The sequence below is a fragment of the Chanodichthys erythropterus genome, chromosome 12, assembly GCF_024489055.1.
Source record: "Chanodichthys erythropterus isolate Z2021 chromosome 12, ASM2448905v1, whole genome shotgun sequence".
Classification (NCBI taxonomy): Eukaryota; Metazoa; Chordata; class Actinopteri; order Cypriniformes; family Xenocyprididae; genus Chanodichthys; species Chanodichthys erythropterus.
The window spans coordinates 54,383,292-54,411,233 of NC_090232.1; the positions used below are offsets into that span (position 1 = coordinate 54,383,292).

Below are 27,942 nucleotides of genomic sequence, written 5' to 3' on the forward strand. Positions count from 1 at the left end.
TCTACTGTCTTCATCAGAAAGCCGCGAACTCGAGTAATTCAAAAAAATTAACTGTCATTTCGATTTACCGGCTGACTAACATTCGTTTGTCGATGTTTTATTTAATAATTATGTAAAGACATGACATTATATCCGTCTCTTGGTAATTAGAATACAATGGTATTTTATAAGAGAAATTAGGTTTGATGAAGCTTACCAGCCGGACCGTCTCTTAAACTCCATCACTCGTACTGTGGGAGGCGCTGTGATATTCTTTAGTCTACCGGTAAAACCGCTGAAGAAAGAAGGACTGTAGAGCACTGACGGTGAGTGTTTAATATTATTTATATATTTTAGCCTTTTATGTGCTTGTAGTTGTTATTTTTCTGTCTTTGCTTTAATGATCTTAAATTAGTCTTTTCCTCACCTGCTTGCCTTATGAAAAATAACTGGTTTTGCTACAATAACCATAACAAATGTTCTATAGTTCCACTACAGTCTATTTTCACCCTGATATTTGTAGTAGAATAGTTAGTATACTAGCACAGTACTTAATTTGCAATGCTAGATCATTTTAAAGTTCTCAATGTTTGAGGAAAAAATAAGTATAAATCTGAAAATATGTTTAATATCTGAATATATGCTTGTGATATCATATATTATAAGATTTAGTAATATTCATTCTCTGTGTTGGCTCAATATCAAAACCGAACCTGTGTTTGTGTTCAGATGTTGAGCATGAAAGCGCAGATGGACGTGATCTGCTGTAAATCAATAGGAACTGATCTGTCCATGCTGGATATTGAGGATTTCATCAGTGAAATCTGTCAGCTGAAGAAAGAGGTGGCGTCACTGGAGGCAAAGCTGAGAGAAAGAGGAGACAAACCCAACAGAGAGGTTTGAGCGGCTCATTTCATCCTTCAGCTCAATCAAACCAAAGTTTTGTTAGCTTCTCACTTCTTACGCACATCTCAAATTAAACCAGCAGCAAAATATGCTCATCTAATCACCAATATAACCACTAGAGATAACTGCTGAGTAATGAGGCTAATATCAACAGGTTGTTGTTTATTTGTGTTTGTCAGGACCTGGAGAAGGTTTCAGTGTGTGTGACTGACGGGACAGAAGCTCAGGATTCAGTCTGGAGATCCAGAGACACACAGGACTCAGAGCTCAGCCTCACTTTACTGTGTTATACTGACGCTCAGGATCATGGATCCGCTGATCAAACCTCTGACTGTAACGCTGGAGAACAGCAGATGCTGCAGACGCCGCTGAAGATGTGCTCCGTCAAACTGGTGGACTGCAGGAACCTGATAGAGAGCAGAGGAGAAAAAAACACAGCAGAGGAACAAAAACAGAGACATGAGAAGGTGGAGGATGAATGGAATGATGATGAGAATGATGGGACAGAAGCTCAGGATCCGGTTTGGAGCGTCAGAGATCAGAGATCCAGAGACACACGGGACTCAGAGCTAAACCTCAGTTTTCTCTGTTATACTGACGCTCAGGATCATGGATCCGCTGATCAAACCTCTGACTGTAACGCTGGAGAACAGCAGATGCTGCAGACGCCGCTGAAGATGTGCTCCGTCAAACTGGTGGACTGCAGGAACCTGATAGAGAGCAGAGGAGAAAAAACCACAGCAGAGGAACAACAACAGAGACATGAGGAGGATGAAGATGGGATTGATGATTATAATGAGGAGGAGGATGATGAAGATCAGAATGATGATGATGATCAGATTAAGGATGAGGATGAAGATCAAAATGATGATGACTTTATTCTTTCAGGTACGTTTCTTCCTTTTATGACCAGATATGCTGAATTAACATAATTATTATTCAGTTGTAAAAATATCATGTATGTTCTGACCTAAATTCATGTTTTCAGCAGCATTTGTTGTGAATTCTGCCAGTTTGAGACACTGAGAACGACAAATCACAAGCTACACGCCTGTAAAATATCACTGTGCCGCAAATCAGACTTTGTATTTATTTAAATCACAGCCTTTACAGTTTGATAACTGCACTATATCACAATTTAAATTTTATTTTGACTGATCGTTCAGCTCTAGACGTTATAGAAAAAGTTTGATATTTCTTTCCATTTTGTTCCTTTCAGATGACAACATTGGTTCATCTTCTGATGGAGAAACTGCCTCTACATCCAAACAGCGACAGACAAGGAAGAGTTTCTCCTGTGGAAAAATATTCAGCAAACAGGAAAATTTAGTGAGGCATGAGAGAAAAAAAACAGAACAGAAAGATTTCACCTGCAAGATTTGCGACATCAGCTTTCCTACCTTAGAAGAGAGGAAACTTCATTCAAAAGAGCACAAGAAGAAAATGTTTAATTGTAGTCAGTGTGGGGAGAATTTTAATTCCTCTTCTAGTCTCAGCCGTCATAAGAAGATACACAGTAGCGGAAAACCTTTCCAATGCAGTGAATGCAACAAATATTTCCACACCAAAGGACATCTTTCATGTCATAAGAGATACCACAGGGAGAAAAAGCTGCACCATTGCCCTCACTGCGAGAAAAGCTTCAACAATGGATCCCTTCTGAAGAACCATCTACATGAGTACACACCAATAAGGGGCAGTACCAGTGCCCCCACTGCGAGAAGAGCTTTAATCTCAGATCAGCTCTAAAGAAACATCTACTCCTACACTCCAATGGGAGGCCGTATCAGTGCAGTGAATGTGGGAACACCTTTAAGGACTCAACTTCTCTGAAGATACACCAAAAAATACACTCTGATTTCAAACCGTATCAGTGTTCATACTGTGAGAAACGTTTCCATCATTCGACTCACCAAAAAACCCATGAGAGGATCCACACCGGAGAGAAACCGTACCTGTGCTCCTGCTGCAGGAAGAGCTTTGCTAGTCTGTATCCTTTCAAACTTCATCAGAGAGTTCACACTGGAGAAAGACAGTATCGCTGTAGTGATTGTGGGAAGGGTTTTTATAAGCTAAGTGACTTAAAAATACATCAGAGGACTCATACAGCAGAAAAACCTTTTAAATGCTCATATTGTGAAAGGACATTCACTCGATCAAGTGACCTGAGGATCCATAAGCGATGAATGCCCCCTATACCCATTAATAGGCACTTTTGAGGGGACAGCCATTTGTAGTGGTGTCTGAAACCATAGCGGATGTTCTCAAGTGCACTCATTCAATCCCATAATGCACTACAATAATGACTGTACAGCCAATGTACACTTCGCGGCTATAGAATACGCATAATGCATTGTGAGGGTTGCGTTGAAACAATTGCTGTGTTTATCCAGAAGATGGCGCAGATGAATCATCCATCCATTTTCCAAACCACTGTTCCAGTGTTCTTTTAAATTGATTATTAAATTGTTTAATTAAGATTCATACATAGTTTCCATGACATGAGTTCAAGATAAATAGTTTTGATTACCACTAGAGCTGCCAGTTTGCTAAGTTTCAAATGACTAATGAACAGCAAGTTCAAACTATGCAAAAGTGGATGTGTCCATTTTCATTCACTCCTTTTAGTGAACTATGAGGTAATGTAGGGAATAGTGAATGAGGGTATAGGGGGTGATTTCAGACAAGCAAGGGTCTTTGTTCTCACTAGAAACTTAAGGCAAGTGTGTTGGAGCTAAACTTGTGCAGGACGTTGGCTCTCCAGGAGTAGGATTGAACATCCCCGCTCTAGAACATTATTTACTGTATAGAAAATAAATCCTCTGGATGAAAATCTGTATTTCTTTGTGACAACTTTAAATTCACTGTAATGTGCAGATCTGCATATTGGATTAAAGTGTGTTTATGAGTTATTTGATCACACTGACAGAATGACAAGTCCTAATTCTTTTAGCAGTTATTTAATACTTAACAAAAAACATAATGGTGTGAAATGAGGCTTCTTCCTCATTCACTTTGATACACAAAACTGAAATGATCCAGACATGGATATGTACTAAGGTCACACTGTCAGTTTTTGGGATCGACAATTGCATTTGCCTACAGGTGTGAATCTACTTCCATGTGTATAATCAGCTTATAGTAGCACCTCAAATGCTGTCTTTATGAACAAGCAATGGGAGTCAAGTCTGTATTTATTCACCTGTAACCACAGTGACAGTGACAAAAGTAATATCTCAGTATACAATAACGCAGTGTAATACAATAAAAATTCAAGTTGAACATGTTAACTCTCTCCATTTGTCTCAGAGAGCGTGTGTGTATGTGGCTAGCCTACTTCACTTCTCCATGTATGTGTTCTGCTGGAGGGGGTGCAGTAAAAACAGCATTATTTTTATCATTACAATTTAAATTTACAGGGTTTTTTTTCAGCGAGTCAAAGCTGTATTTTGATTGGCTGTTACTACAGTCTTCAGTCTCACATGACCCAGAAATCATATGCTGCTGATTTGCTGCTCAAGAAATCTTTCTTATTAATATCGTTGTTGAAAATGCTTGTGCTGCTTAATGAAGTGTTTTTTTTTTTTTTTTTTTTTCTTTTCATTTCAGGATTCACAGATCAACAGAAAGAGATAACAAGCATTTATTTCAAACAGGTTATGGACCGTGTACTACTGCGCGCCTCTGATATCTGCACGTGCTTTCTCCTGTTTTCCACAGAAACCCGCGAAATCGCGTAATTCAAAAATTAACGGTCATTTTGATTTACAATACCGGCTGACTGACTAACATTCGTTTATCAATCGTCTATAAGGATGCCGTAAAGATATATAGGATATTTAAATATATATATCCTATTGTCAACGCCAGTGAAATAAAATGATATAAGAGAAATTAGGTTTGGTGAAGCCTCTACTCCACGTAGCCTACCAGTGTTGCCAGATTGGACTAAAGACTTCCAGCCCAACTACAGCTTAAAACCCGCCCATTTAAAAAAATACCAGCCCAAAATACATACTGTTATTAAAACTGTTATAGAATAAAACACACAATTTTTTTTTATTATTATTAAACAACCAGACTAACACATCGCACATTGGAGAGCACCAGGCTCGCCTCAAGTATATCCAGTGCATCTTTTTTTTTTTTTTTTTTATATAAATGATAATTTTATTAAAACACAAGGTCTACATCGGAAACCTCAGAAGGGGACAACATTTTTTATTGTTCTTGTGCTACTATTGTCAGAACTACAGTTCTTTTCTAATAGGCCAATTCTCAAATCATTTCATAATACTTTTCTTTTTGTATTAGTAGGCTACTTACAAATTTGTGCTTAATTACCAACTAATTAATTTTTTTATATTATCATTATTAAAATTATTATTATTATTTAACTTATAGACCACTGGGCGATTCAACATGAATTCTCGTTTTTTTTTCCTTCTTTTAATTTTAAATAAAATAATGACTGAATGATACACTGAATCGTCACTAGTAGGGCTGCCCCCTTATAGTCGACCGTTAGTCAACTTGAAGAGGCTTGGTCGACCAAGATTTTATTAATCGGTTAGTCGCAGAAAAAAAAATCTCCACAGGAAGTGGCGAGGTCACGCAGTCCTAGAGGCACAGATCATTAACTGCAGGAAATCCAAACATTCACCTATCATTTATCGACCTCAAATATGCCTTATCACTTGAAACATGTAAGTCGCAACTTTAGTCCATTCTCTTTAATGTTTGCCTATAGATAAATGTGCGCTATTATTTGGCATATCCAAGTGTTTGTGTGGAGAGCGTGTTTACTGCATGACATGGAGGCGTCGGTGTGATCACTGCACTTAACTTAAAATACTCCGTCATTTTTGGTCATAGATAAGAGTAATGCAAAATGTAAAGGGTCTACTTTTATTTCTGTAAACTCACAATAACAGCAAAGCGTTGTGCTTTTGTAAAACAATGAAAGCAATCAGGATGCGTTTTCTGATCTCGGTCTCGGTGAACTTGAGCTCGTAACAAGCATGAACCGAAACTCATCGTATAGGCTGCTTTCCTCACAGACACAAGAAATATATCTATAGCTTGGAATGTCTACTTTTAAACGAGCCAATTCAAATGGAAAATAAATATTCTCAGATTATGTAATCCATATGAAACTTGTATATAGGCGCGTCCACTACTGCGGAGATGAGAGATGAGTCAGCATTGTTGACTCATCCGCTCTCCCATTCCTTTAGGACTTTTTATATTTACCCCACTTTGGCATGATGATGATGATGAATGATGATCACTGATGATGATAATGCAGTTTTGACGATATAACGAATTAGCCTACAACAACCCGCCAATCAAGCTTGAAGTCTGATTGGACAGGATTCCCCTGAACCTTATTGGCTAACCTGAACCATACCTAATTTAAATGTCATCCTAAATTATATAATTTATTTTATAGTTAGTTTTCATTAAAAAAATAATAAAGAATACTGTTTATAGTCAAAAATAAAAACCCGCCTGTTGCATCAAAAACCAGCCCAAATTTTAAAGACCCGCCCAATGCATTTTTTTCCGGTCGGACGTGACCAAAAGGAGCCCAATTGGCTGGGAACCCGCCCAATCTGGCAACACTGTAGCCTACTGTGGAAGGCGCTGTGACGTTAGTCCCCCGGTAGAACCGCCGAAGAAAGACGAAACATTAGCATATTGCCCGCCCACTTATTGCGCGTGTAGACACCAGGGAAAACTTGAACCCCCTCAAACACTGCAGCTGATTCCTGTGGATACTGGATAGCATCATGTCGAGAAGACGCTGTACTCTACGATGTGATGGTAAATCCACGTTTTTTTCTCTGCCCAAGGACGAGCGTGTGAAGAATCAGTGGTTAAAGTTTATCTTTACAAAGACACCACAGCAGTATAGCCCGAACCTTGTGCTGTGTTCCCGTCATTTTACTGGCGACTGCTTTCTCAACTTGAATGCGTTCAACGAGGGATTTGCAAGCCGGTTGTTATTGAAGGATGGATCAGTACCCAGTTTATTTGAACCAGCTTCTTCCTCCAAAGAATCACAACCTGTAAGTATGATTAATAATCGTTGCTGTTGTTCTATGTAGCTACTTGCACAATATGTATTTAGTTGTGTGTTGTGTACGCTCCGCGCAGCATTGTGTCAAATTTTTGTCGTTGTTATTACTTGGATTTAGTATAAAGAATAGAGCAATACGTTGGTGTACGTTGTTTATCAATACGTTTCTGCGCTACCATGACTGTTTTGGTGTTTACCACCTAGCTGTAGGCTAAGTTCGCTAACATAAACAAAAAACAACTGACTGGGTCTCCTGACCAATCACTGCAGATTAACGTCACGCAAAGGAGGGCTTTGGAAAAATGAACCGTTGAGTGAATACGGTAAAATTAATTCATATAAAATAATGAAAGTGTTTTTTTCCTTTCAAATGCCATAAAATGGCACTTGAAATGAAGCGCGCCTTATGAAAACGACAATTTTACTAGAGTAGCCAACGTGTACTACATGTTTTAACCATGATATCTTGGTAAAGAATAGTTTCTATACTAACATGATGGTTAATTTTCAGGGCTAGATGCTTTTAAAGTTTACACAATTTTGGGAGAAATTAGTAATTTTACAATATCTGAATATGAGTTATACATAATAATGTCACATACTGTTCAATAATATTGCTCCTCTGTGTTGACTCAGTATGAAACTAAACAAAGCTCCTAAACACATTTACATCTGAAATACATATTCTCTAAAATAAAATGTTATTTTCTTTACTCTTCTTCAGTTCTGCTCATGATGTGTTTCTGTTCAGATGTTGAGCATGAAAGCGCAGATGGATGTGATCTGCTGTAAATCAGTAGGAACTGATCTGTCCATGCTGGATATTGAGGATTTCATCAGTGAAATCTGTCAGCTGAAGAAAGAGGTGGCGTCACTGGAGGCAAAGCTAAGAGAAAGAGGAGACAAACCCAACAGAGAGGTTTGAATGGCTCATTTCATCCTTCAGCTCAATCAAACCAAAGTTTTGTTAGCTTCTCACTTCTTATGCACATCTCAAAATATGTGAATCTAATCACCAATATAACCACTAGAGATAACTGCTGAGTGATGAGGCTAATATCAACAGGTTGTTGTTTATTTGTGTTTGTCAGGATCTGGAGAAGGTTTCAGTGTGTGTGACTGACGGGACAGAAGCTCAGGATTCAGTCTGGAGATCCAGAGACACACAGGACTCAGAGCTCAGCCTCACTTTACTGTGTTATACTGACGCTCAGGATCATGGATCCGCTGATCAAACCTCTGACTGTAACGCTGGAGAACAGCAGACGCCGCTGAAGATGTGCTCCGTCAAACTGGTGGACTGCAGGAACCTGATCGAGAGCAGAGGAGAAAAAACCACAGCAGAGGAACAACAACAGAGACATGAGGAGGAGGAGGATCAATATCAGAATAATGAAGATCAGGATGATGATGATGATGATGTCTTTGTTCCTTCAGGTATGTTTCTTCCTTTTATGACCAGATATGCTGATTTAACAGATTTACTATTATTGTAAAGATATTATGTATGTTCTGACCTACATTCACGTGGAGGAGCATTTGAATTCTGTTAATTTGAGACACTGAGAATGACATTGTGAGCTGCACACATGTGAAATATCACTGATCAGGTCTCCAGACTGACCAAATGGTCACATTTTGCAACATTTTTTTCCTGCCTGTGTGACTTAATTTTGTTAAGAGTTCACACAAGTGATAAAAGCTGCCATTTCTGTTGCATATGAGAAACAGCAAACAAAATGTGAGTGGAATGTTTATCAGCTTGGACCAATAATAGATGATGCAGTGTTAGCTCAGATCAGTTTCACTTTGTGGGCCGGTGTTGATCATGTGACAGTGATACTACCTTTGATCTATAAATGGCTGGATTGCTCATGACATGCCACTGCGCTGCCATATTGGTATTCAATCACTTTCTATTGATGTAATAGGAAATCATCTGATTTTATTGAGAAAACATTACGTAACGAGTCAGCATTTTTTTATATATAAAGTCTGCTTGTACATTCTTACAATGCAAATGTCCTATATTTTGAAATGGTTATTTGTTTAAAGTCAGGATTTCCCCTCATTTTTATTACAGTAGTGAATATAAGACTGGCTAATGGAGAGTTTGTATTACAAATTTCAAAACGTTTCATCTGAAATCTCAATACCGATTTATGCTAGTTGAGGCATGCCCATACAACTTAATTTGCCATGTACAGTTATTCATTGTGGACATGTAATTGTGTTGTGTTATTTAAAATCATTATGCCATGTGCCAATAGCCCACCTTATTGGCAGAGGCTATTTACACCAACTCCCACTGACGTGTGGTTGAGCCCCCCCTCCTCACAATGTTAGTTTGGAGCTCTGCTGATCAAAATTCAGGTATAGAATTTATAGTAAAACTTTGATATTTCATGTGCATTTTGTTCCTTTCAGATGACAATGCTGGTTCATCTTCTGATGGAGAAACATCCAAACAGCGACAGACAAGGAAGAGATTGTTCTGTGGAAAAATATTCAGCAAACAGGAAAATTTAGTGAGGCATGAGAGAAAAAACACAGAACAGAAAGATTTCACCTGCAAGATATGCGACCTCAGCTTTCCTACCTTAGAAGAGAGGAGACTTCATTCAAAAGAGCACACCGTGAAGAAGGAGTTTCACTGCGAACAGTGCGGGAAGGATTTTTTCACCACTCCTTATAATATGAGAGCTCATATAAACACACACAGTGAAAAGACTTTACAGTGCAACGTGTGTAACAAATATTTCCGCACCAACCAACATCTCTCAAGTCATAAGAGAATCCATACCGGTGAAAAGCCGTACCAGTGCCCTCACTGCGACAAGAGCTTCAGCCAGGGATCCCATCTGAAGAGCCATGTACTCATACACACCAATGCGAGGGCGTACCAGTGCCCTCACTGCGAGAAGTGCTTCAACCAGAAACCCCATCTGAAGAACCATCTACTCATACACACTAATGAGAGGCCATATCAGTGCCCTCACTGTGAGAAGAGCTTCAACCAGAGATCCAATCTGAAAACCCATCTACTTGTACACTCCAGTGAGAGCCCGTACCAGTGCCCTCATTGTGAGAACACATTCAAACAGGTATCCCATCTGAAGACCCATTTACTCGTGCACACTAATGAGAGGCCGTATCAGTGCAGTGAATGTGGGAAAAACTTTACAAACTCAACTTCTCTAAAGTTACACCAAAAAAGACACACTGATGATAAACCATATAAGTGTTCACACTGTGAGAAACGTTTCCATCATTCGACTCACCGGAAAATCCATGAGAGGATTCACACCGGAGAGAAACCGTACCTGTGCTCCTACTGCGGGAAGAGCTTTGCTAGTCCATTTTATTTCAAAGTTCATCAGAGAGTTCACACTGGAGAAAGACCGTATCACTGTAGTGATTGTGAGAGGGGTTTTATGAACGCCAGTGACTTAAAAACACACCAGAGGACTCATACAGGAGAAAAACCTTTTAAATGCTCACATTGCGACAAGGCTTTTGCTCGTTCAAGTGCCATGAAGGTCCATGAGCGAATGCATACAGGAGAGAAACCTTACCGCTGCTCCATCTGCGGCGAGAGATTCTCTTTTAAATGGGGTCTTCAGAGTCACCAGAAGAAACACGCTGACCCAGAATCATCATAGCTTCATCATGTAATGTTTTTAGGTTTTGTAAAAAACACTTAACAATGTTACAGGAACTTTTTATTTTATGGTTGTAAAACTAGAATGTGTCCAAACTAGGGGTGCTCAAACCTGCTCTTGGAGGGCCACTGTCCTGCAGTGTTTAGCTCCACCTCGTAAATAAAACCTTACTTCTCTTGTTTAGCCACCAGAATTTCAAGGGTCTTGCTGCATGTCTCCAAAGTCCCTTTCAAGGGAAGTCTGTTCACTCTGTGGCCATATTTTCAATGCCTCTGGGCAGCTATTTCGGCTATCCGAGACCAAGTCCTATCTGTTTGAATGGGGGAAACCTGAAATCTCAAAAACTGCTTGGCAAACTCACAATTAAATAACACATTTCAAATCATCAACAAATTCTGACATGAACTGTCCCATAAGTGCTGTTTCTTACGCTCAAATAGCATTAATAAAATATTTAAAGCTATTTTAATTATTTAATGCTTATTTTTCAGGCTAGACAAGCTAATATAATGTGCATGGAACCGGAGCTTCTAACTGCAGCTGCAATGATGCAATGACTTTATCAATCAGCGATTGTCTCTTTTACGTAGTAGTTGGCACCTATTCCGCCATATTGCGCATTGCTGTTTCTCCCATTCATAACTAATATGAGTGAACTGTCTTTCTATATCTATAGTCTTCAAGTCTCAGCCTTGCCCCTATTTCTTCATCCCAGGCAACCCTCTTGCTTTCCACAGGACTACTGGATTCCTGGTAACCATACTCCTCGGACCTCCTTATGCCTTCCATTATACTGCGTTGGCATCTGGATTTGTCTTTTGCTCCTGCAGATTTAATGTTTTGGCACAGCTTTTTATCCACCTTACCATATTTTGGATCATCCCTTCTGAACATCTCCATTGCCGTCTTGTTAACTGGTCTTCAGATTGTATTTCACACTCTGAATTGCATTGAATGTCTGGAAATGATGACTCTACCAAAGGACCATGGATTATGGTCAGAGCACCCTTCATGACTTTGATTAATGCTGGGTACATTGATGATTCAAAGACATGGGCCCACTAATCCAACATGTCATCCCCTTCTCTGAAAGAGGCCAAGCAAGGATCCTTATTGTACCTCACAATTTAAAGGTGTACATCACTTTCTGTTGCTGTGAGATGTTGCAGCATGGTGGTCAGCTTCCTCAGATGGATCCCAGCCTGTGAGTGGCCTCTGAGAGTGGGATCGAGGGCAGACAGTGACCACAAGACTGAACTCTCTAAAGGCAACTTCTGCTGAGGGAAAGGCCAGTGATTACCAGGGGCGTAGCCATAATTTTAAAAAATAAGGGGGACAGAATGTCAAGTGTTATCAGTTTTTTTTGTTTTTTTTTCTTGCCTTTTTAATCTTCATAAACTGCTCAAGCTTCTTTCAGCCTCTGCTGAAGAAACGGGGGAAACAAGGATCAACCTCAAAAGTGTTGCCACTTGGTGAAAGAGTTGGCATCATATTCTGAAGAGTCCCTGCAGCCTCAGTAGTTGACTGATAATTACGCTTTTACTTAAACATTGGGCTTCACTAAGAGTGCAATTAGCAGAGCAATTCTGGATGTTGTTCCAATAGACCACCATCAGACCCTCCTGTCAACAATACCTTTTTCAAGAGTACTGATCGTAAATAGAACCTCTTGTCCAAATCTTTCTTGAAACTGCATATTCACAACATCCAGGACCATGAAAAATTCTGTTCTGAAGGTGTCTGCTTTGGAAATGGGTACATGCGCTAAACCCTGACAAGACAGGCGTTTTGGAGGTTTTCGAGCACGGGGCATGTCAATTGGAGACAGATTTAGGGAGTTTAACATTTGTTGCTTTGTTGTAAACACTTTGGAGTGCATTCTCTGTCCTGTTTTTTTGCAATTACTACTGTCTTACTTCGGCTCTGAAAAGAAGCATTGAGACACTCCAGCTCTTGTTGCTTCTAAGGCAAGTAAAAGCCCAAGCAAAACATTGCCTTTTTGAAATTGATCAAGCAAACCATTTTGAAGCTGACTCAGAATGACCACATGCCATTTCCTCCATAGCAAGTAACATTGGCTGATACTGGTTTAGGACAGCACGAATGGCACATGTGCGCACTGTCCACCTTGTAGGACACAAAGTTCTGATGGCTTTGACGGATCCACTCTGACTTTGAAATATCCTGGAAAACTGACTTTTCCCAGATTGGCCAAGCAACACTCCCACTTCATAAACCCACTGCAAAGAGTCAAAGATGACATGAGATGTTGAACAAGCATGCTGTGTAATTAAATTTTTTCACACTTTGCAGACCACAGTGGGCATAAAATGCAAGTGGCTGACTCTTTGATGATGACCGGTGCCCCTGAGTACTTTCCTGCCATGTTCGCAGCACCATCATAAGCCTGCCCTCTCAGCCCAGTGATGGATAAGTTAATATGTAGAAATACATCCTTCAGAACCTTTGACCGGTTCTCTCCTGTTGTCACAGACACTTCGTACACGTCAACAAATTCCTCATGGACCATTAGATCATGATCAACAAATCTTCGATGGATTCCTGATAAATATAATCAGTTTTGAGAGAACCATTTGATTGGGAGCCTTTGTTGGCATAATTGATGTCCTTCATGCAGTGTGAATACCTGGGATGACCTTCCTTGTCTAGGTTTTTAATAAAGTGAGACAGGGAGAAATTGTGTGTCTCATCATTGATGTCTGTAGTGGTCTCTAATCTTAACTATGCCCAGCTCCAACTACACTTATATCCTGCATTCACCTGCTTCACTTGCAATACGTCGTGTTTTTCAAATTGTTCTTTCAATCTAAAAATGACACGAGGCAACACAAAACATTATATTTAACAACACTATGCTAAAGCAGCAGCCCTTCCGGCGCACTCAGTGTCCGAATTCACGCATTCGTTTTCGTTCACTCCTTTAAGTGAACTATATTAGTGGAGTAATGTAGGGAATAGTGAAGGAGGGTATAGGTGGTGTTACCTCCGTTTGCATCAGGGAGCATGTGCGTTTGTGGCCGGGCTCTTCATTTCTCCATGTCTGTTTTCTGCTGGATGGGGTTCAGTAAAAACAATAATATTGTGAAATATTACAATTTAAAATAACGGTTTCCTATTGAATCTGTATTCAAATGTTTTTTGTTTGTTTTGTTTTTTCTCACTAGAGTCAAGGCTGCATTTTGTTTGGCTATAGTTCTAGTTTTCAGTGTCACATAACCCTTCAGATAACATTCTGTGTTGATTTGCTGCTCGAGATCTTATCACAGTTGAAAAGTCTTGTGCTGCTTAATGAAATGTGGAAACAGTGGGGTTTTTTTTTAAAGCTTATGAAACAATATTGTAATTTTTGATCAATTTCCTTGCTCAAGTATTCATTTTAAGGGTTAGGCCAGGCGTGTGAAAAGCATTAAAATTTGTATATATTTTTTTTAAAATCATTTTTAAAATTATTTTCTTTTGTATATCTTCATTTACTGCAGCTCATGATAGCACGCGCTCTCTATCTTGTCTTCCTCAGAAAACCGCGAACTCGCATAATTCAAAATTTAACGGTCATTCATTTTACCGGCTGACTGACTATCATTCGTTTATTGATGTCTTTCTTTAATAATTATGTAAAGATGTGATCGCAAGGCCAATGAATTTAGGTTTGGTGAAGCTCTCCTGACCAGCAGCACCTTTTTTTCTTCAAACTTCTGTAGGAGGCGCTGTGACGTTCTTTAGTCTACCGGTAAAACCACTAAAGAAAGAAAGGCTGAAGCCCTCAGACGGTGAGTTACATTTATTTAACATTATGTATGTGTTTTAGCTGTTTGTGTGCTTTTTTGTTGTTGCTTTTCTGACTCTATTTTTTAATGAATTTAATAGCGTTTCCTTGGCTTATGAAAAGAGTATAGTAACCACACCGTGTTTGATTGCCATTAACTGTAGTTTTACTGCAAACACGATGTTTAAACTCTGGTTCGTGCGGTAAAATCATGGTTAATTTGTCGTTACCGTGTTTTAACTTTAACCATGTTGTTTTGGTTTTATTTGTAGTTAAAGCATGCTTAATTCATAACGGGCAACCGTAACAAATGTCTTATTATTTTACTACAGTCATCATATTTTAACCATGATATTTGTAGTAAAAAAAAAAAAAGTACATTAACCCAAAGTTATGGTTAATTTGTCGTTATAGTTAAACCATGGTGTTTTGGTTTTATTTGTAGTAAAACCATGCTTAATTTTCGTAACGGGCAACCGTAACAAATGTTTTTTTTTATTTTGCTACTGTAACCATTTTTTTAACCATGATATTTGTAGTAAAAAATAGTAGGCTACAGTAACCCAAAGATTAATTTAAAAAGCTAGTTTTCACAGTTTTGGGAGAAATGAGTTGAAATCTAACAATATTATGTTTATTATGTAATGTATATTATAATATTTGATAATATTCCCACCCTGTTCTGGCTCAATAGTGAAACTTATGCACATTTGCATCTGAAATAAATATTTCAGGATATTCTCAGAAATATAATGTTACTTTCTTTAAAGGGGATACTAAATTCCAACCTCAGGAGAAACAAAATAAATATGGCTTGATTTTTATATTTTAAGAAAATGTTCCAGAACATGTGGGCAAAAACTTTCTTGCTAAACACATTTCTTTAATTCTGGTGTGTGTTTCTTTTGATTTATGCTAGCCAGAGATAATTTTGACAGCAAATTCTGATTGAGTTTTACTCATAGTCTTTTGACTAAAATGCCATTTAGTTTTAGTCATATATTGAATTGTTTGTTAGTTTTAGTGGATTAAATATAAAATTTTAGATTTCGTTCAAATTTAGTTACATTGTAGTGCATTAATTAAGATTTCTTCTAAAATTTCTAAACCTGTTACACAGTCCTGGAGAAATAATCTAATAACCTGTTATGAATGATATTAAAAGAGTATGAGTGATTGTCTCTGTCTTTTGTTGTTTGATTGATATTAAAGGGTTAGTTTACCTAAATATGCAAATAATGTCATTCATTTCTCACCCTCATGTCGCTCAGTAAGGCCTGCATCGCCAACAAGATAATTAACAATTTCAATGCCCACAAAGCTGTTAAAGATAAACAAAGGTCTTACGGCTGTGAAACGACATGAGGGTGAGTAATTTAAAAGCACGTGTGCGAGGGCCCTTTCATCACTACTTGAAGCTTTCGTTTTGAATTTAAATCTGTCATTTCATTATCAGTGCGTTTTTAGTAACCATGATGTTTGTGTTCAGATGTTGAGCATGAAAGCGCAGATGGATGTGATCTGCTGTAAATCAGTAGGAACTGATCTGTCCATGCTGGATATTGAGGATTTCATCAGTGAAATCTGTCAGCTGAAGAAAGAGGTGGCGTCACTGGAGGAAAAGCTGAGAGAAAGAGGAGACAAACCCAACAGAGAGGTTTGAGCGGCTCATTTCATCCTTCAGCTCAATCAAACAAAGTTTTGTTAGCTTCTCACTTCTTATGCACATCTCAAATTAAACCAGCAGCAAAATATGCTAATCTAATCACCAACATAACCACTAGAGATAACTGCTGAGTAATGAGGCTAATATCAACAGGTTGTTGTTTATTTGTGTTTGTCAGGATCTGGAGAAGGTTTCAGTGTGTGTGACTGACGGGACAGAAGCTCAGGATTCAGTCTGGAGATCCAGAGACACACAGGACTCAGAGCTCAGCCTCACTTTACTGTGTTATACTGACGCTCAGGATCATGGATCCGCTGATCAAACCTCTGACTGTAACGCTGGAGAACAGCAGATGCTGCAGACGCCGCTGAAGATGTGCTCCGTCAAACTGGTGGACTGCAGGAACCTGATAGAGAGCAGAGGAGAAAAAACCACAGCAGAGGAACAACAACAGAGACATGAGAAGGATGATGAAGATGAATATCAGAATAATGATTAAGTTAATGAAGATCAGAATGATGATGATGATGACTTTGTTCCTTCAGGTATGTTTCTTCCTTTTATAACCACATATAGTATTCTGACCTACATTCATGTGCAGCAGCATTTGTTGTGAATTCTGCCAATTTGAGACACTGAGAATGACAAATCATGAGCTGCACGTGTGTGAAATATAACAGTGCTGCACATCTAAGAGATTTTATGACCATTTTGTTCCTTTCAGATGACAACGCTGGTTCATCTTCTGATGGAGAAACTGCCTTTACATCCAAAGAGCGACAGACAGTAACCGACTGTGGAAAAACTTTCAGCAAACAGGAAAATTTAGCGAGACATGAGAGAAAACCCTCAGAACAGAAAGACTTCACCTGCAAGATATGCGACCTCAGCTTTCCTACTTATGCAGAGAGGAAACTTCATTCAAAAGAGCACACCGTGAAGAAGGACTTTCACTGCGAACAGTGCGGGAAGGATTTTTTCACCACTCCTTATAATATGAGAGGTCATATAAACACACACAGTGAAAAGACTTTACAGTGCAACGTGTGTAACAAATATTTCCGCACCAACGCACATCTTTCAATGCATATGAGAATCCACACGGGTGAAAAGCCGTACCAGTGCCCTCACTGCGAGATGAGCTTCAGCCGGGGATCCCATCTGAAGAACCATCTACTCATTCACACTAATGAGAGCCCATACCAGTGCCCTCACTGCGCGAAGAGGTTTAATCTTGGAGCAGATCTAAAGAAACATCTACTCCAACACACCAATGAGAGGCCGTATCAGTGCAGTGAATGTGGGAACACCTTTAAGGACTCGACTTCTCTGAAGGTACACCAAAAAATACACTCTGATTTCAAACCGTATCAGTGTTCATACTGTGAGAAACGTTTTCATCATTCGAATCACTGGAAAACCCATGAGAGGATTCACACTGGAGAGAAACCGTACCTGTGCTCCTACTGCGGGAAGAGCTTTTCTAGTCCATATCCTTTTAAAGTTCATCTCAGAGTTCACACTGGAGAAAGACCGTATCACTGTAGTGATTGTGAGAGGGGTTTTATGAACGCCAGTGACTTAAAAACACACCAGAGGACTCATACAGGAGAAAAACCTTTTAAATGCTCACATTGCGACAAGGCTTTTGCTCGTTCAAGTGCCATGAAGGTCCATGAGCGAATGCATACAGGAGAGAAACCTTACCGCTGCTCCATCTGCGGCGAGAGATTCTCTTTTAAATGGGGTCTTCAGAGTCACCAGAAGAAACACGCTGACCCAGAATCATCATAGCTTCATCATTTAAATCTAGAGTATCTCACAGTACACCCCTCATGTTTTTGTAAATATTTTATTCTATCTTTTCATGTGACAACACTGAAAAAATGACATTTTGCTACAATGTAAAGTGAGAGTACAGCTTGTATAACCGTGTAAATTTGCTCCCAGGTGAAAAAAAGTAGACTTCTATAATGGTTTTAAAATGCTCTATTTTTGCACACTAGTTTTGTACATCTAAGTGTACATCTTAAGAACATCTAAGTGTACTCAGTTGTGCTATTTTGAGACACCATGAAATATATGAACAAATTTAAACACATTTAAGTGTTATCTAAATATATATTTTTAAATGCATAGATGGTATATTAAAAGCACATTTTGGTTCATTTTTCATGGTGTCTCAAAATAGCACAGTTGAGTACACTTAGATGTTCTTAAGATGATCTGAAGAAGTACTAAAGAAGACCTTTTAGTATATTAAGTACAAAATTTGTGCAAGACAGTAGAGCACTTTAAATTACAGAATTTTTTTCACCTGGGCTGTCCCCTCAAAAAAACTCAACATACAGCGATTAATGTCTAAACCGCTGGTGAAAATGTCCAAATTGGGCCCGAAGTGTCAATATTTTGTGTGGCCACCATTGTTTTCCAGCACTGCCTTAACCCTCTTGGGCATGGAGTTCACAGAGCTTCACAAGTTGCCACTGGAGTCCATCATGGACTTGGCCAGTCCATCAGCTTTACCCTCACCTCCAAAAAGACCACTGCCTTGCTAAAGAAGCTGTGTTTGGAGTCGTTATCATGTTGGAAAACTGCCCTGCGGCCCAGTCTCAGAAGGGAGGGGATAATGCTCTGCTCATTCAATGAACTGTAGCTCCCCAGTGCCGGCAGCACTCATGCAGCCCCAAACCATGACACTCCCACCACCATGCTTGACTGTAGGCAAGACACACTTGTCTTTGTACTCCTCACCTGGTTGCCGCCACACACGCTTGACACTTTCTGAACCAAATAAGTTTTTCTTGGTCTCATTAGGTCTCATCATTCTCATTTATCTCATGATTTCATATTTCACTGGTGCGACCTACTTTATTGTTAGGGAATTAACAAACACTAGAATACAAATGAATTAAACTTAATTTAGTGAGAATATCATAATTGACAACATGTGGTTTGATTCCTTGCAGCAGCTGTTTTGTAAAATGCATTTTTCATGAAAATTGTCACTGGTGATCAGGAACACCAGAATCCAGTTTATAGATAAACCTTATTCAAAGCTGTTCATTTAGTTCTTTTGCATAAAATAGCACAATATTTTGTGATTCTAGCTTTTCTTTCTCATGGTCAATCCTCCTTTGGTCAGGTGTGGCTAAATTGAGTGCAGCTGAGAAGCAGCGGTTAACAGACAGCGTATTTTACAGACATTGTGAAAATGTTGTTTATGATCTTTTACTAGCAAATACATGGATGCGCAAATTAACATAATTCAATCACACTTTTAACAAACTCGATTAAAATAACACACAATCTCCTTATTTGTTCCATTATCGTTATTTTTCTTTAACTCTGACTGAATGTGCCCAAACATTTCATAAAAACCTTTAATATTGCAAAAGAAGTAAGATAACACCAGTGACAAAAAAAATGGTGCATGATCATTTCCATTTCCTGGATGATTAACTAATATTCTTTTATTGATGTCTTTCTTGAATAATTACGTAAAGATATGATATCAGTCTCTTGGCAACACCATTGAAACACGTATTTTTAATGAGAATTTAGGTTTGGTGAGGCTCTTCACTTCTTCTCTTCAAACTCCATCACTCGTACTGTAGGAGGCGCTGTGACGTTCTTTAGTCTACCGGTAAAACCACTAAAGAAAGAAAGGCTGGAGCCCTCAGACGGTGAGTGTTTAATTTGTTTAACATTATTAATGCGTTTTAGCTGCTTGTGTGCTTTTTGTTGTTGCTTTTCTGTCTCTATTTTTAAATGAATTTAATAAGGCTTTTCCTCGGCTGCTCGCCTTATGAAAAGAGTACAGTAACCACACCGTGTTTGATTGCCAATAACTAGTTTTACTACAAACACAATGTTTAAAACCATGCTTAATTTTCGTAAGGGGTGGTTTTGCTACGGCAACCATAACAATGTCTTATTTTTAATTAGTTTTAGTCATATTTTATTCCTCTGAATTGTTTGTCTAGTTTAAGTCGACTAAATATAAAATTTTAGATTTCAGTGACTAAAATTTAGTTCAATTGTAGTGCATTAATTTAGAATTTATCTAAAATTTCCAAACCCATTATATAATCCTGGAGGAAATATCTAATAATCTGTTCATGAATGATATTAAAATTTGAACATCCAACAGACACTTTTCATAATAAAATCACTTCTAAAGAACATGTGGCTATCTTTTCCAAGAACAATATATTCATTATAATAACTCATGCAACATTATTCTTTCAAGCATATTTTTTTTTTTTATAAATTAAATAGAATTTATCATTATTAAAGAGCAGTGACGAAGAAATGACACTTTGCTACAATGTAAAGTAGTGAGTGTACAGCTTGTATAACTGTGTAAATTTGCTGTCCCCTCAAAATAACTCAACACACAGCCATTAATGTCTAAACTGCTGGCCACAAAAGTGAGTACACCCCTCAGTGAAAATGTCCAAATCTGGCCCAAAAGGTCAATATTTTGTGTGTCCACCATTATTTTCCAGCACTGCCTTAACCCTCTTGGGCATGGAGTTCACCAGAGCTTCACAGGTTACCACTGGAGTCCTCTTCCACTCCTCCATGACGACATCACGGAGCTGGTGGGTGTTAGAGACCTTGCGCTCCTCCTCCTTCCGTCTGAGGATGCCCCACAGATGCTCAATAGGGTTTAGGTCTGGAGACATGCTTGGCCAGTCCATCAGCTTTACCCTCAGCTTCTTTAGCAAGGCAGTGGTCGTCTTGGAGGTGTGTTTGGGGTCGTTTTCATATTGGAAAACTGCCCTGCGGCCTAGTCTCAGAAAGGGAAGGGATTATGCTCTGCTCATTCATGGTTCCCTGAATGAACTGCAGCTCCCCAGTGCCGGCACCACTCATGCAGCCCCAAACCATGACACTCCCACCATCATGCTTGACTGTAGGCAAGACACATTTGTCTTTGTACTCCTCACCTGGTTGCCGCCACACGCTTGACACCATCTGAACCAAATACGTTTTTCTTGGTCTCATCAGACCACAGGACATGGTTCCAGTAATCCATGTCCTTAGTCTGCTTGTCTTCAGCAAACTGTTTGCAGGCTTTCTTGTGCATCATCTTTAGAAGAGGCTTCCTTTTGGGACGACAGCAATGCAGATCAATTTGATGCAGCATGCGGCGTATGGTCTGAGCACTGACAGGCTGACCCCCCCACCCCTTCAACCTCTGCAGCAATGCTAGCAGCACTCATATGTCTATTTTCCAAACACAACCTCTGGATATGACGCTGAGCACGTGCACTCAACTACTTTGGTCGACCATGGCAAGTATGGCGGCATTATAAAGCCAATACTAACCGAGCGCACAACTGATGCTAAATCACTTCCGCGAGAGGATAACAGATCTGCACGCGAGGAAACGGGAGCCCGCAAGCTCATTTTAAAACCCCGCGCGCGCATGACATCTCCACTGCGCGCAGATCAAGCCCTTGTGTGCTCGGGCATGACTCCTAGCACGCGCGTCATCACTTCCCACACTCACGCTTAATCTTCTATTTCGCTTGCGTGAACAATTTTTATTTTTGACAGTCGTGGGGCGGGACTTTACTTATTTCAGTGTAAACTCACATGTCATTGGTCAATTCAATTTTTCCGGAAGTCTGTTGTGATTGGACGCCTGTTGTAAAACGATTAGACATGGCTACATCAATGGACCAGATGCAAGTGGGTTAAACTTTATTTACTGACTGATTGATTGCATTATTATTATTATTATTATATGTCCTTACCAGATACTATATTAACTTGATTTATTATTATTATTTTTAAGGAGCTGTAGCTGCTGGGGAAAAATGAGAACACATTATATTTGCTGTAGTTCACCGCTACATTACTACTATACTCCCACTAAACAGCATCTATGTTTACCCAGCCAAAATTATATCAGTTCTGACAACTACAGAAATGTGAAAAGTGTCCATTAAATAGTTGTAACTATGAAATTCAAAATTGGTTCATGTGGCTTTGGATGAAAGAATAATACAATGGAAAATATATTAAAGGTGCCCTAGATTCAAAAATTTAATTTACCTTGGCATTAGGGTTGGGCGATGTCTCCTAAATTGGCGGTTGTCGGTCAGCCATCACGATGGACGATGATATCGTCCATCGGCACAACCCTACTTGGCATAGTTAAATAACAAGAGTTTAGTACATGGAAAAGACATACAGTGAGTCTCAAACTCCATTGTTTCCTCGTTCTTATATAAATCTCATTTGTTTAAACGACCTCCGAAGAACAGGCGAATCTCAACATAACACCGACTGTTACGTAACAGTCGTGGTGTACACCCCAATATTTGCATAATGCCTGCCCATTTGACACATTAGACAATGGCAGGGTCTGGATGTGCACAGCTGAATCATCAAACTAGGTAAGCAAGCAAGAACAACAGCGAAAAATGGCAGATGGAGTGATAATAACTGACATATTTTTAGTGATATTTGTAAATTGTCTTTCTAAATGTTTCGTTAGCATGTTGCTAATGTATTGTTAAATGTGGTTAAAGTTACCATCGTTTATTACTGTATTCACGGAGACAAGAGCCGTCGCTATTTTCATTTTTAAACACTTGCAGTCTGTATAATGCATAAACACAACTTCATTCTTTATAAATCTCTCCAACAGTGTAGCATTAGCCGTTAGTCACGGAGCACAGCCTCAGATTCACTCAGAATAAAACTTTAACATCCAGTTAAATACTTTACTCACATAATCCGACGCATGCATGACGAACATCTTTTAAAGATCCATTTGAGGGTTGTATTAGCTATGTAAACTTTGTTTATGCACTGTTCAAGGCAAGCGCGAGCTCCGTTGGCGTCAAGCAGGAGAATTAAAGGGCCAGTAGCACTGAATCGGCTCATTTATAATGATGCCCCAAAATAGGCAGTTAAAAAAATGAATAAAAACAAAATCTATGGGGTATTTTGAGCTGAAACTTCACACATTCAGGGGACACCTAAGACTTATATTACATCTTTTTTTTAAAAGTTCTAGGGCACCTTTAACCTGACAATATATTAAACTGACAAAGAATGATAACAAAAAGCTTGCACAACAACTCTTGCTTACTGAACAAGTGATTTCTCACTGGAAGTTAGCTTGCGGGCTCTAAAGTGATTTACTGCGCGCGAGCATCAGTTGTGCGCTTGGTTATTATTGGCATTGTAATGCCGCCATAGGCGAGGCCTGTTCTGAGTGGAACCTGTCCTGTAAAACCGCTGTATGGTCTTGGCCACCGTGCTGCAGCTCAGTTTCAGGGACAGTCTTCTTATAGCCTACGCCATGTTTATGTTGAGCAACAACTCTTTTTTTCAGATCCTCAGAGGGTTCTTTGCCATGAGGTGCCATGTTGAACTTCCAGTGACCAGTATGAGAGAGTGAGAGTGATAACACAAAATTTAACACACCTGCTCGCCATTCACACCTGAGACCTTGTAACAACAACGAGTTAGTGTTTCTTCAGTGTTGTCACATGAAAAGATATAATAAAATATTTATAGAAATGTAAGGGGTGTACTCACTTCTGTGAGATACTGTACAAGCCAGTATTCAGTTAGTCATAGCACCACCTGTTAACAACAGGAAATGTCATGCTTCACACTGTAATTCACTCCCAGAAACACATTTAAATATGGCATGAAGTAAAACATGTTAGAAAGACGTTAAATCATGTAACACTTGGCTAAGTCCTGATGTAAGTGATTAACACCACCAAACGGGAAGTTGTTGTAACTCGGGCATACAATGTCCAATCTGACCCAAACTTCACGTGTTTGAGAAGAGTCCTGGTCTGAAAACATCTACAAAATTGCCAAAATTTAGTTATAGTTATATCGCCACCAGCTGGTAGCAGGAATTGTGGCAAATACAAATGACTGACGTAGTCCTCCTATATTTATTTATATACTTATAAGCATATTGCCCACCATGCTCTGTTTTCTTATAGCCACCAGGTGGTGGTGGCATGTGTGCAAGGGCCCTTTCATCGCTGTTTGAAGCTTTAATTTTCAGTTCAATCAATGCGTCTTTTAGTAATGATGATGTGTTTGTGTTCAGATGTTGAGCATGAAAGCGCAGATGGATGTGATCTGCTGTAAATCAGTAGGAACTGATCTGTCCATGCTGGATATTGAGGATTTCATCAGTGAAATCTGTCAGCTGAAGAAAGAGGTGGCGTCACTGGAGGCAAAGCTGAGAGAAAGAGGAGACAAACCCAACAGAGAGGTTTGAGCGGCTCATTTCATCCTTCAGCTCAATCAAACCAAAGTTTTGTTAGCTTCTCACTTCTTACGCACATCTCAAATTAAACCAGCAGCAAAATATGCTAATCTAATCACCAATATAACCACTAGAGATAACTGCTGAGTGATGAGGATAATATCAACAGGTTGTTGTTTATTTGTGTTTGTCAGGATCTGGAGAAGGTTTCAGTGTGTGTGACTGACGGGACAGAAGCTCAGGATTCAGTCTGGAGATCCAGAGACACACAGGACTCCGAGCTCAGCCTCACTTTACTGTGTTATACTGACGCTCAGGATCATGGATCCGCTGATCAAACCTCTGACTGTAACGCTGGAGAACAGCAGATGCTGCAGACGCCGCTGAAGATGTGCTCCGTCAAACTGGTGGACTGCAGGAACCTGATAAAAACCACAGCAGAGGAACAACAACAGAGACATGAGGAGGATCAGATGAAGGTTGAGGATGGTGATGATGATGATTATCAGAACAATGAGGATGTTGATGATGAAGATCAGAATGATGATGGTGACTTTGTTCCTTCAGGTATGTTTCTTCCTTTTATAACCAGATATGTTGATTAAACAATTATTATTAATTGTTCTGACCTACATTCATGTGCAGCAGCATTTGTTGTGAATTCTGCCAATTTGAGACACTGAGAATGACAAATCATGAGCTGCACGTGTGTGAAATATAACAGTGCTGCACATCTAAGAAATTTTATGACCATTTTGTTCCTTTCAGATGACAACGCTGGTTCATCTTCTGATGGAGAAACTGCCTTTACATCCAAAGAGCGACAGACAGTGACCGACTGTGGAAAAACTTTCAGCAAACAGGAAAATTTAGCGAGACGTAAAAGAAAACAGTCTGAACAGAAAGACTTCACCTGCAAGATATGCGACCTCAGCTTTCCTACTTATGCAGAGAGGAAACTTCATTCAAAAGAGCACACCGTGAAGAAGGACTTTCACTGCGAACAGTGCGGGAAGGATTTTTTCACCACTCCTTATAATATGAGAGCTCATATAAACACACACAGTGAAAAGACTTTACAATGCAACGTGTGTAACAAATATTTCCGCACCAACCAACATCTTTCAATGCATATGAGAATCCACACGGGTGAAAAGCCGTACCAGTGCCCTCACTGCGTGATGAGCTTTGGCCGGGGATCCCATCTGAAGAGCCATGTACTTATACACACCGATGCGAGGGCGTACCAGTGCCCTCACTGCGCGAAGTGCTTTAATCTCGGATCAGCTCTAAAGAAACATCGACTCCAACACTCCAGTGAGAGCCCGTACCAGTGCCCTCATTGTGAGAACACCTTCAAACAGGTATCCCATCTGAAGACCCATTTACTCGTGCACACTAATGAGAGGCCGTATCAGTGCAGTGAATGTGGGAAAAACTTTACAAACTCGGCTTGTCTGAAGTCACACCAAAAAATACACTCTGATTTCAAACCGTATCAGTGTTCATACTGTGAGAAACGATTCAAACATTCGACTCACCGGAAAACCCATGAGAGGATTCACACCGGAGAGAAACCGTACCTGTGCTCCTACTGCGGGAAGAGCTTTTCTAGTCCATATCCTTTTAAAGTTCATCTCAGAGTTCACACTGGAGAAAGACCGTATCACTGTAGTGATTGTGGGAAGGGCTTTTATATGCTAAGTGACTTAAAAATACATCAGAGGACTCATACAGGAGAAAAACCTTTTAAATGCTCACATTGCGACAAGGCTTTTGCTCGTTCAAGTGCCATGAAGGTCCATGAGCGAATGCATACAGGAGAGAAACCTTACCGCTGCTCCATCTGCGGCGAGAGATTCTCTTTTAAATGGGGATTTCGGAGTCACAAGAAGAAACACGCTGAACCAGAATCATCATAGCTTCATCATGTTAATCTAGAGTATCTCACAGTACATCCCTCATGTTTTTGTAAATATTTTATTATATCTTTTCATGTGACAACGCTGAAGAAATGACACTTTGCTACAATGTAAAGTAGTGAGCGTACAGCTTGTATAACCGTGTAAATTTGCTGTTCCCTCAAAATAACTCAACACACAGCCATTAATGTCTAAACCGCTGGCCACAAAACTGAGTACACCCCTCAGTGAAGATGTCCAAATCTGGCCCAAAGTGTCAATATTTTGTGTGGTCACCATTATTTTCCAGCACTGCCTTAACCCTCTTGGGCATGGAGTTCACCAGAGCTTCACAGGTTACCACTGGAGTCCTCTTCCACTCCTCCATGACGACATCACGGAGCTGGTGGATGTTAGAGATCTTGTGCTCCTCCTCCTTCCGTCTGAGGATGCCCCACAGATGCTCAATAGGGTTTAGGTCTGGAGACACGCTTGGCCAGTCCATCAGCTTTACCCTCAGCTTCTTTAGCAAGGCAGTGGTCGTCTTGGAGGTGTGTTTGGGGTCGTGTTGGAAAACTGCCCTGCGGCCCAGTCTCAGAAGGGAGGGGATAATGCTCTGCTCATTCAATGAACTGTAGCTCCCCAGTGCCGGCAGCACTCATGCAGCCCCAAACCATGACACTCCCACCATCATGCTTGACTGTAGGCAAGACACACTTGTCTTTGTACTCCTCACCTGGTTGCTGCCACACACGCTTGACACCATCTGAACCAAATAAGTTTTTCTTGGTCTCATTAGGTCTCATCATTCTCATTTATCTCATGATTTCATATTTCACTGGTGCGACCTACTTTATTGTTAGGGAATTAACAAACACTAGAATACAAATGAATTAAACTACTTAATTTAGTGAGAATACTATAATTGACAACATGTGGTTTGTTTCCTTGCAGCAGCTGTTTTGTAAAATGCATTTTTCATGAAAATTGTCACTGGTGATCAGGAACACCAGACTCAAATTTATAGATAAACCTTAAAGGGATAGTTCACCCAAAAATGAAAATTTGATGTTTATCTGCTTACCCCCAGGGCATCCAAGATGTAGGTGACTTTTTTTCTTCAGTCGAACGCAAATTATGATTTTTAACTGCAACCGCTGCCGTCTGTCAGTCAAATAATAGCAGTGGATGGGAACTTCAACTATAACAGTAAATAAAACTTGCTTAGACAAATCAAAATTAAAACCTGCGGCTCGTGACGACACATTAATGTCCTAAGACACGAAACGATCGGTTTGTGCGAGAAACCGAACATTATTTATATAGTTTTTACCTCTAATACACCACTATGTCCAACTTCGTTCAGCTTCCTGTTAGTGAGGTCAAAAAACGCCTTGTGATGACGGAAGTGATGTCTCGCCCATATACTTCAATGAGCGCGAGACATCACTTCCGTTGTCAGAGCGCGATCCGACCTCACTAGCCGGAAGCTGAACGAAGTTGGACATAGTGGTGTATTAGAGGTAAAAAATTATATAAATAATGTTCGGTTTCTCGCACAAACCGATCGTTTCGTGTCTTAGGACATCAATGTGTCGTCACGAGCCGCAGGTTTTAATTTGGATTTGTCTATGGAAGTTTTTTCGACTCTTATTGTTCAAGTTCCCAATCACTGCTATTATTTGACTGACAGACG

At 39.7% G+C, this 27,942-nt stretch overlaps 3 protein-coding genes across 5 annotated transcripts; all 3 read left to right on the forward strand.

The window, feature by feature from the left end:
• The first annotated feature begins 261 nt into the window (after positions 1-261).
• LOC137031926 (zinc finger and SCAN domain-containing protein 30-like) lies at positions 262-2,756 on the forward strand. Its single transcript, XM_067403313.1, has 3 exons — positions 262-876; positions 1,065-1,773; positions 2,105-2,756. Exons 1-3 carry the CDS (start codon positions 709-711, stop codon positions 2,632-2,634), a joined length of 1,407 nt encoding a protein of 468 aa, XP_067259414.1. The 5' UTR covers positions 262-708; the 3' UTR covers positions 2,635-2,756.
• Positions 2,757-6,584: 3,828 nt separating this feature from the next.
• Positions 6,585-13,579, forward strand: LOC137031913 (zinc finger protein 502-like). Of its 2 annotated transcripts, none has more exons than XM_067403291.1 (4): positions 6,585-6,956; positions 7,719-7,886; positions 8,059-8,404; positions 9,395-13,579. In XM_067403291.1, the coding sequence occupies exons 1-4, from the start codon at positions 6,678-6,680 to the stop codon at positions 10,627-10,629; spliced, it is 2,028 nt and encodes a 675-aa protein (XP_067259392.1). In that variant the 5' UTR covers positions 6,585-6,677; the 3' UTR covers positions 10,630-13,579. The 2 variants fall into 2 exon arrangements, with proteins under 2 accessions (XP_067259392.1, XP_067259393.1); XM_067403292.1 differs by having other exon boundaries at positions 6,820-6,956; positions 7,692-7,886.
• Positions 13,580-17,885: 4,306 nt separating this feature from the next.
• On the forward strand, positions 17,886-27,293 carry LOC137031915 (zinc finger protein ZFP2-like). 2 transcript variants are annotated; one of them, XM_067403295.1, is made up of 4 exons: positions 17,886-19,768; positions 24,184-24,351; positions 24,540-24,912; positions 25,114-27,293. In XM_067403295.1, exons 2-4 carry the CDS (start codon positions 24,184-24,186, stop codon positions 26,265-26,267), a joined length of 1,695 nt encoding a protein of 564 aa, XP_067259396.1. In that variant the 5' UTR covers positions 17,886-19,768; the 3' UTR covers positions 26,268-27,293. The 2 variants fall into 2 exon arrangements, with proteins under 2 accessions (XP_067259396.1, XP_067259397.1); XM_067403296.1 differs by lacking the exon at positions 17,886-19,768 and adding an exon at positions 23,442-23,504.
• Positions 27,294-27,942: the final 649 nt, after the last annotated feature.

What these genes read in the sequence shown, in the direction of transcription:
- LOC137031926 (XM_067403313.1), top strand. Translation starts at nt 709, where the DNA reads ATGTTGAGCATGAAAGCGCAGATGGACGTGATCTGCTGTAAATCAATA. An exon ending in GAGACAAACCCAACAGAGAG is followed by an intron (nt 877 to 1,064) that starts GTTTGAGCGGCT and finishes TGTGTTTGTCAG; the next exon opens with GACCTGGAGAAGGTTTCAGT. An exon ending in TGATGACTTTATTCTTTCAG is followed by an intron (nt 1,774 to 2,104) that starts GTACGTTTCTTC and finishes TGTTCCTTTCAG; the next exon opens with ATGACAACATTGGTTCATCT.
- LOC137031913 (XM_067403291.1), top strand. Translation starts at nt 6,678, where the DNA reads ATGTCGAGAAGACGCTGTACTCTACGATGTGATGGTAAATCCACGTTT. An exon ending in CCTCCAAAGAATCACAACCT is followed by an intron (nt 6,957 to 7,718) that starts GTAAGTATGATT and finishes GTTTCTGTTCAG; the next exon opens with ATGTTGAGCATGAAAGCGCA. An exon ending in GAGACAAACCCAACAGAGAG is followed by an intron (nt 7,887 to 8,058) that starts GTTTGAATGGCT and finishes TGTGTTTGTCAG; the next exon opens with GATCTGGAGAAGGTTTCAGT.
- LOC137031915 (XM_067403295.1), top strand. Translation starts at nt 24,184, where the DNA reads ATGTTGAGCATGAAAGCGCAGATGGATGTGATCTGCTGTAAATCAGTA. An exon ending in GAGACAAACCCAACAGAGAG is followed by an intron (nt 24,352 to 24,539) that starts GTTTGAGCGGCT and finishes TGTGTTTGTCAG; the next exon opens with GATCTGGAGAAGGTTTCAGT. An exon ending in TGGTGACTTTGTTCCTTCAG is followed by an intron (nt 24,913 to 25,113) that starts GTATGTTTCTTC and finishes TGTTCCTTTCAG; the next exon opens with ATGACAACGCTGGTTCATCT.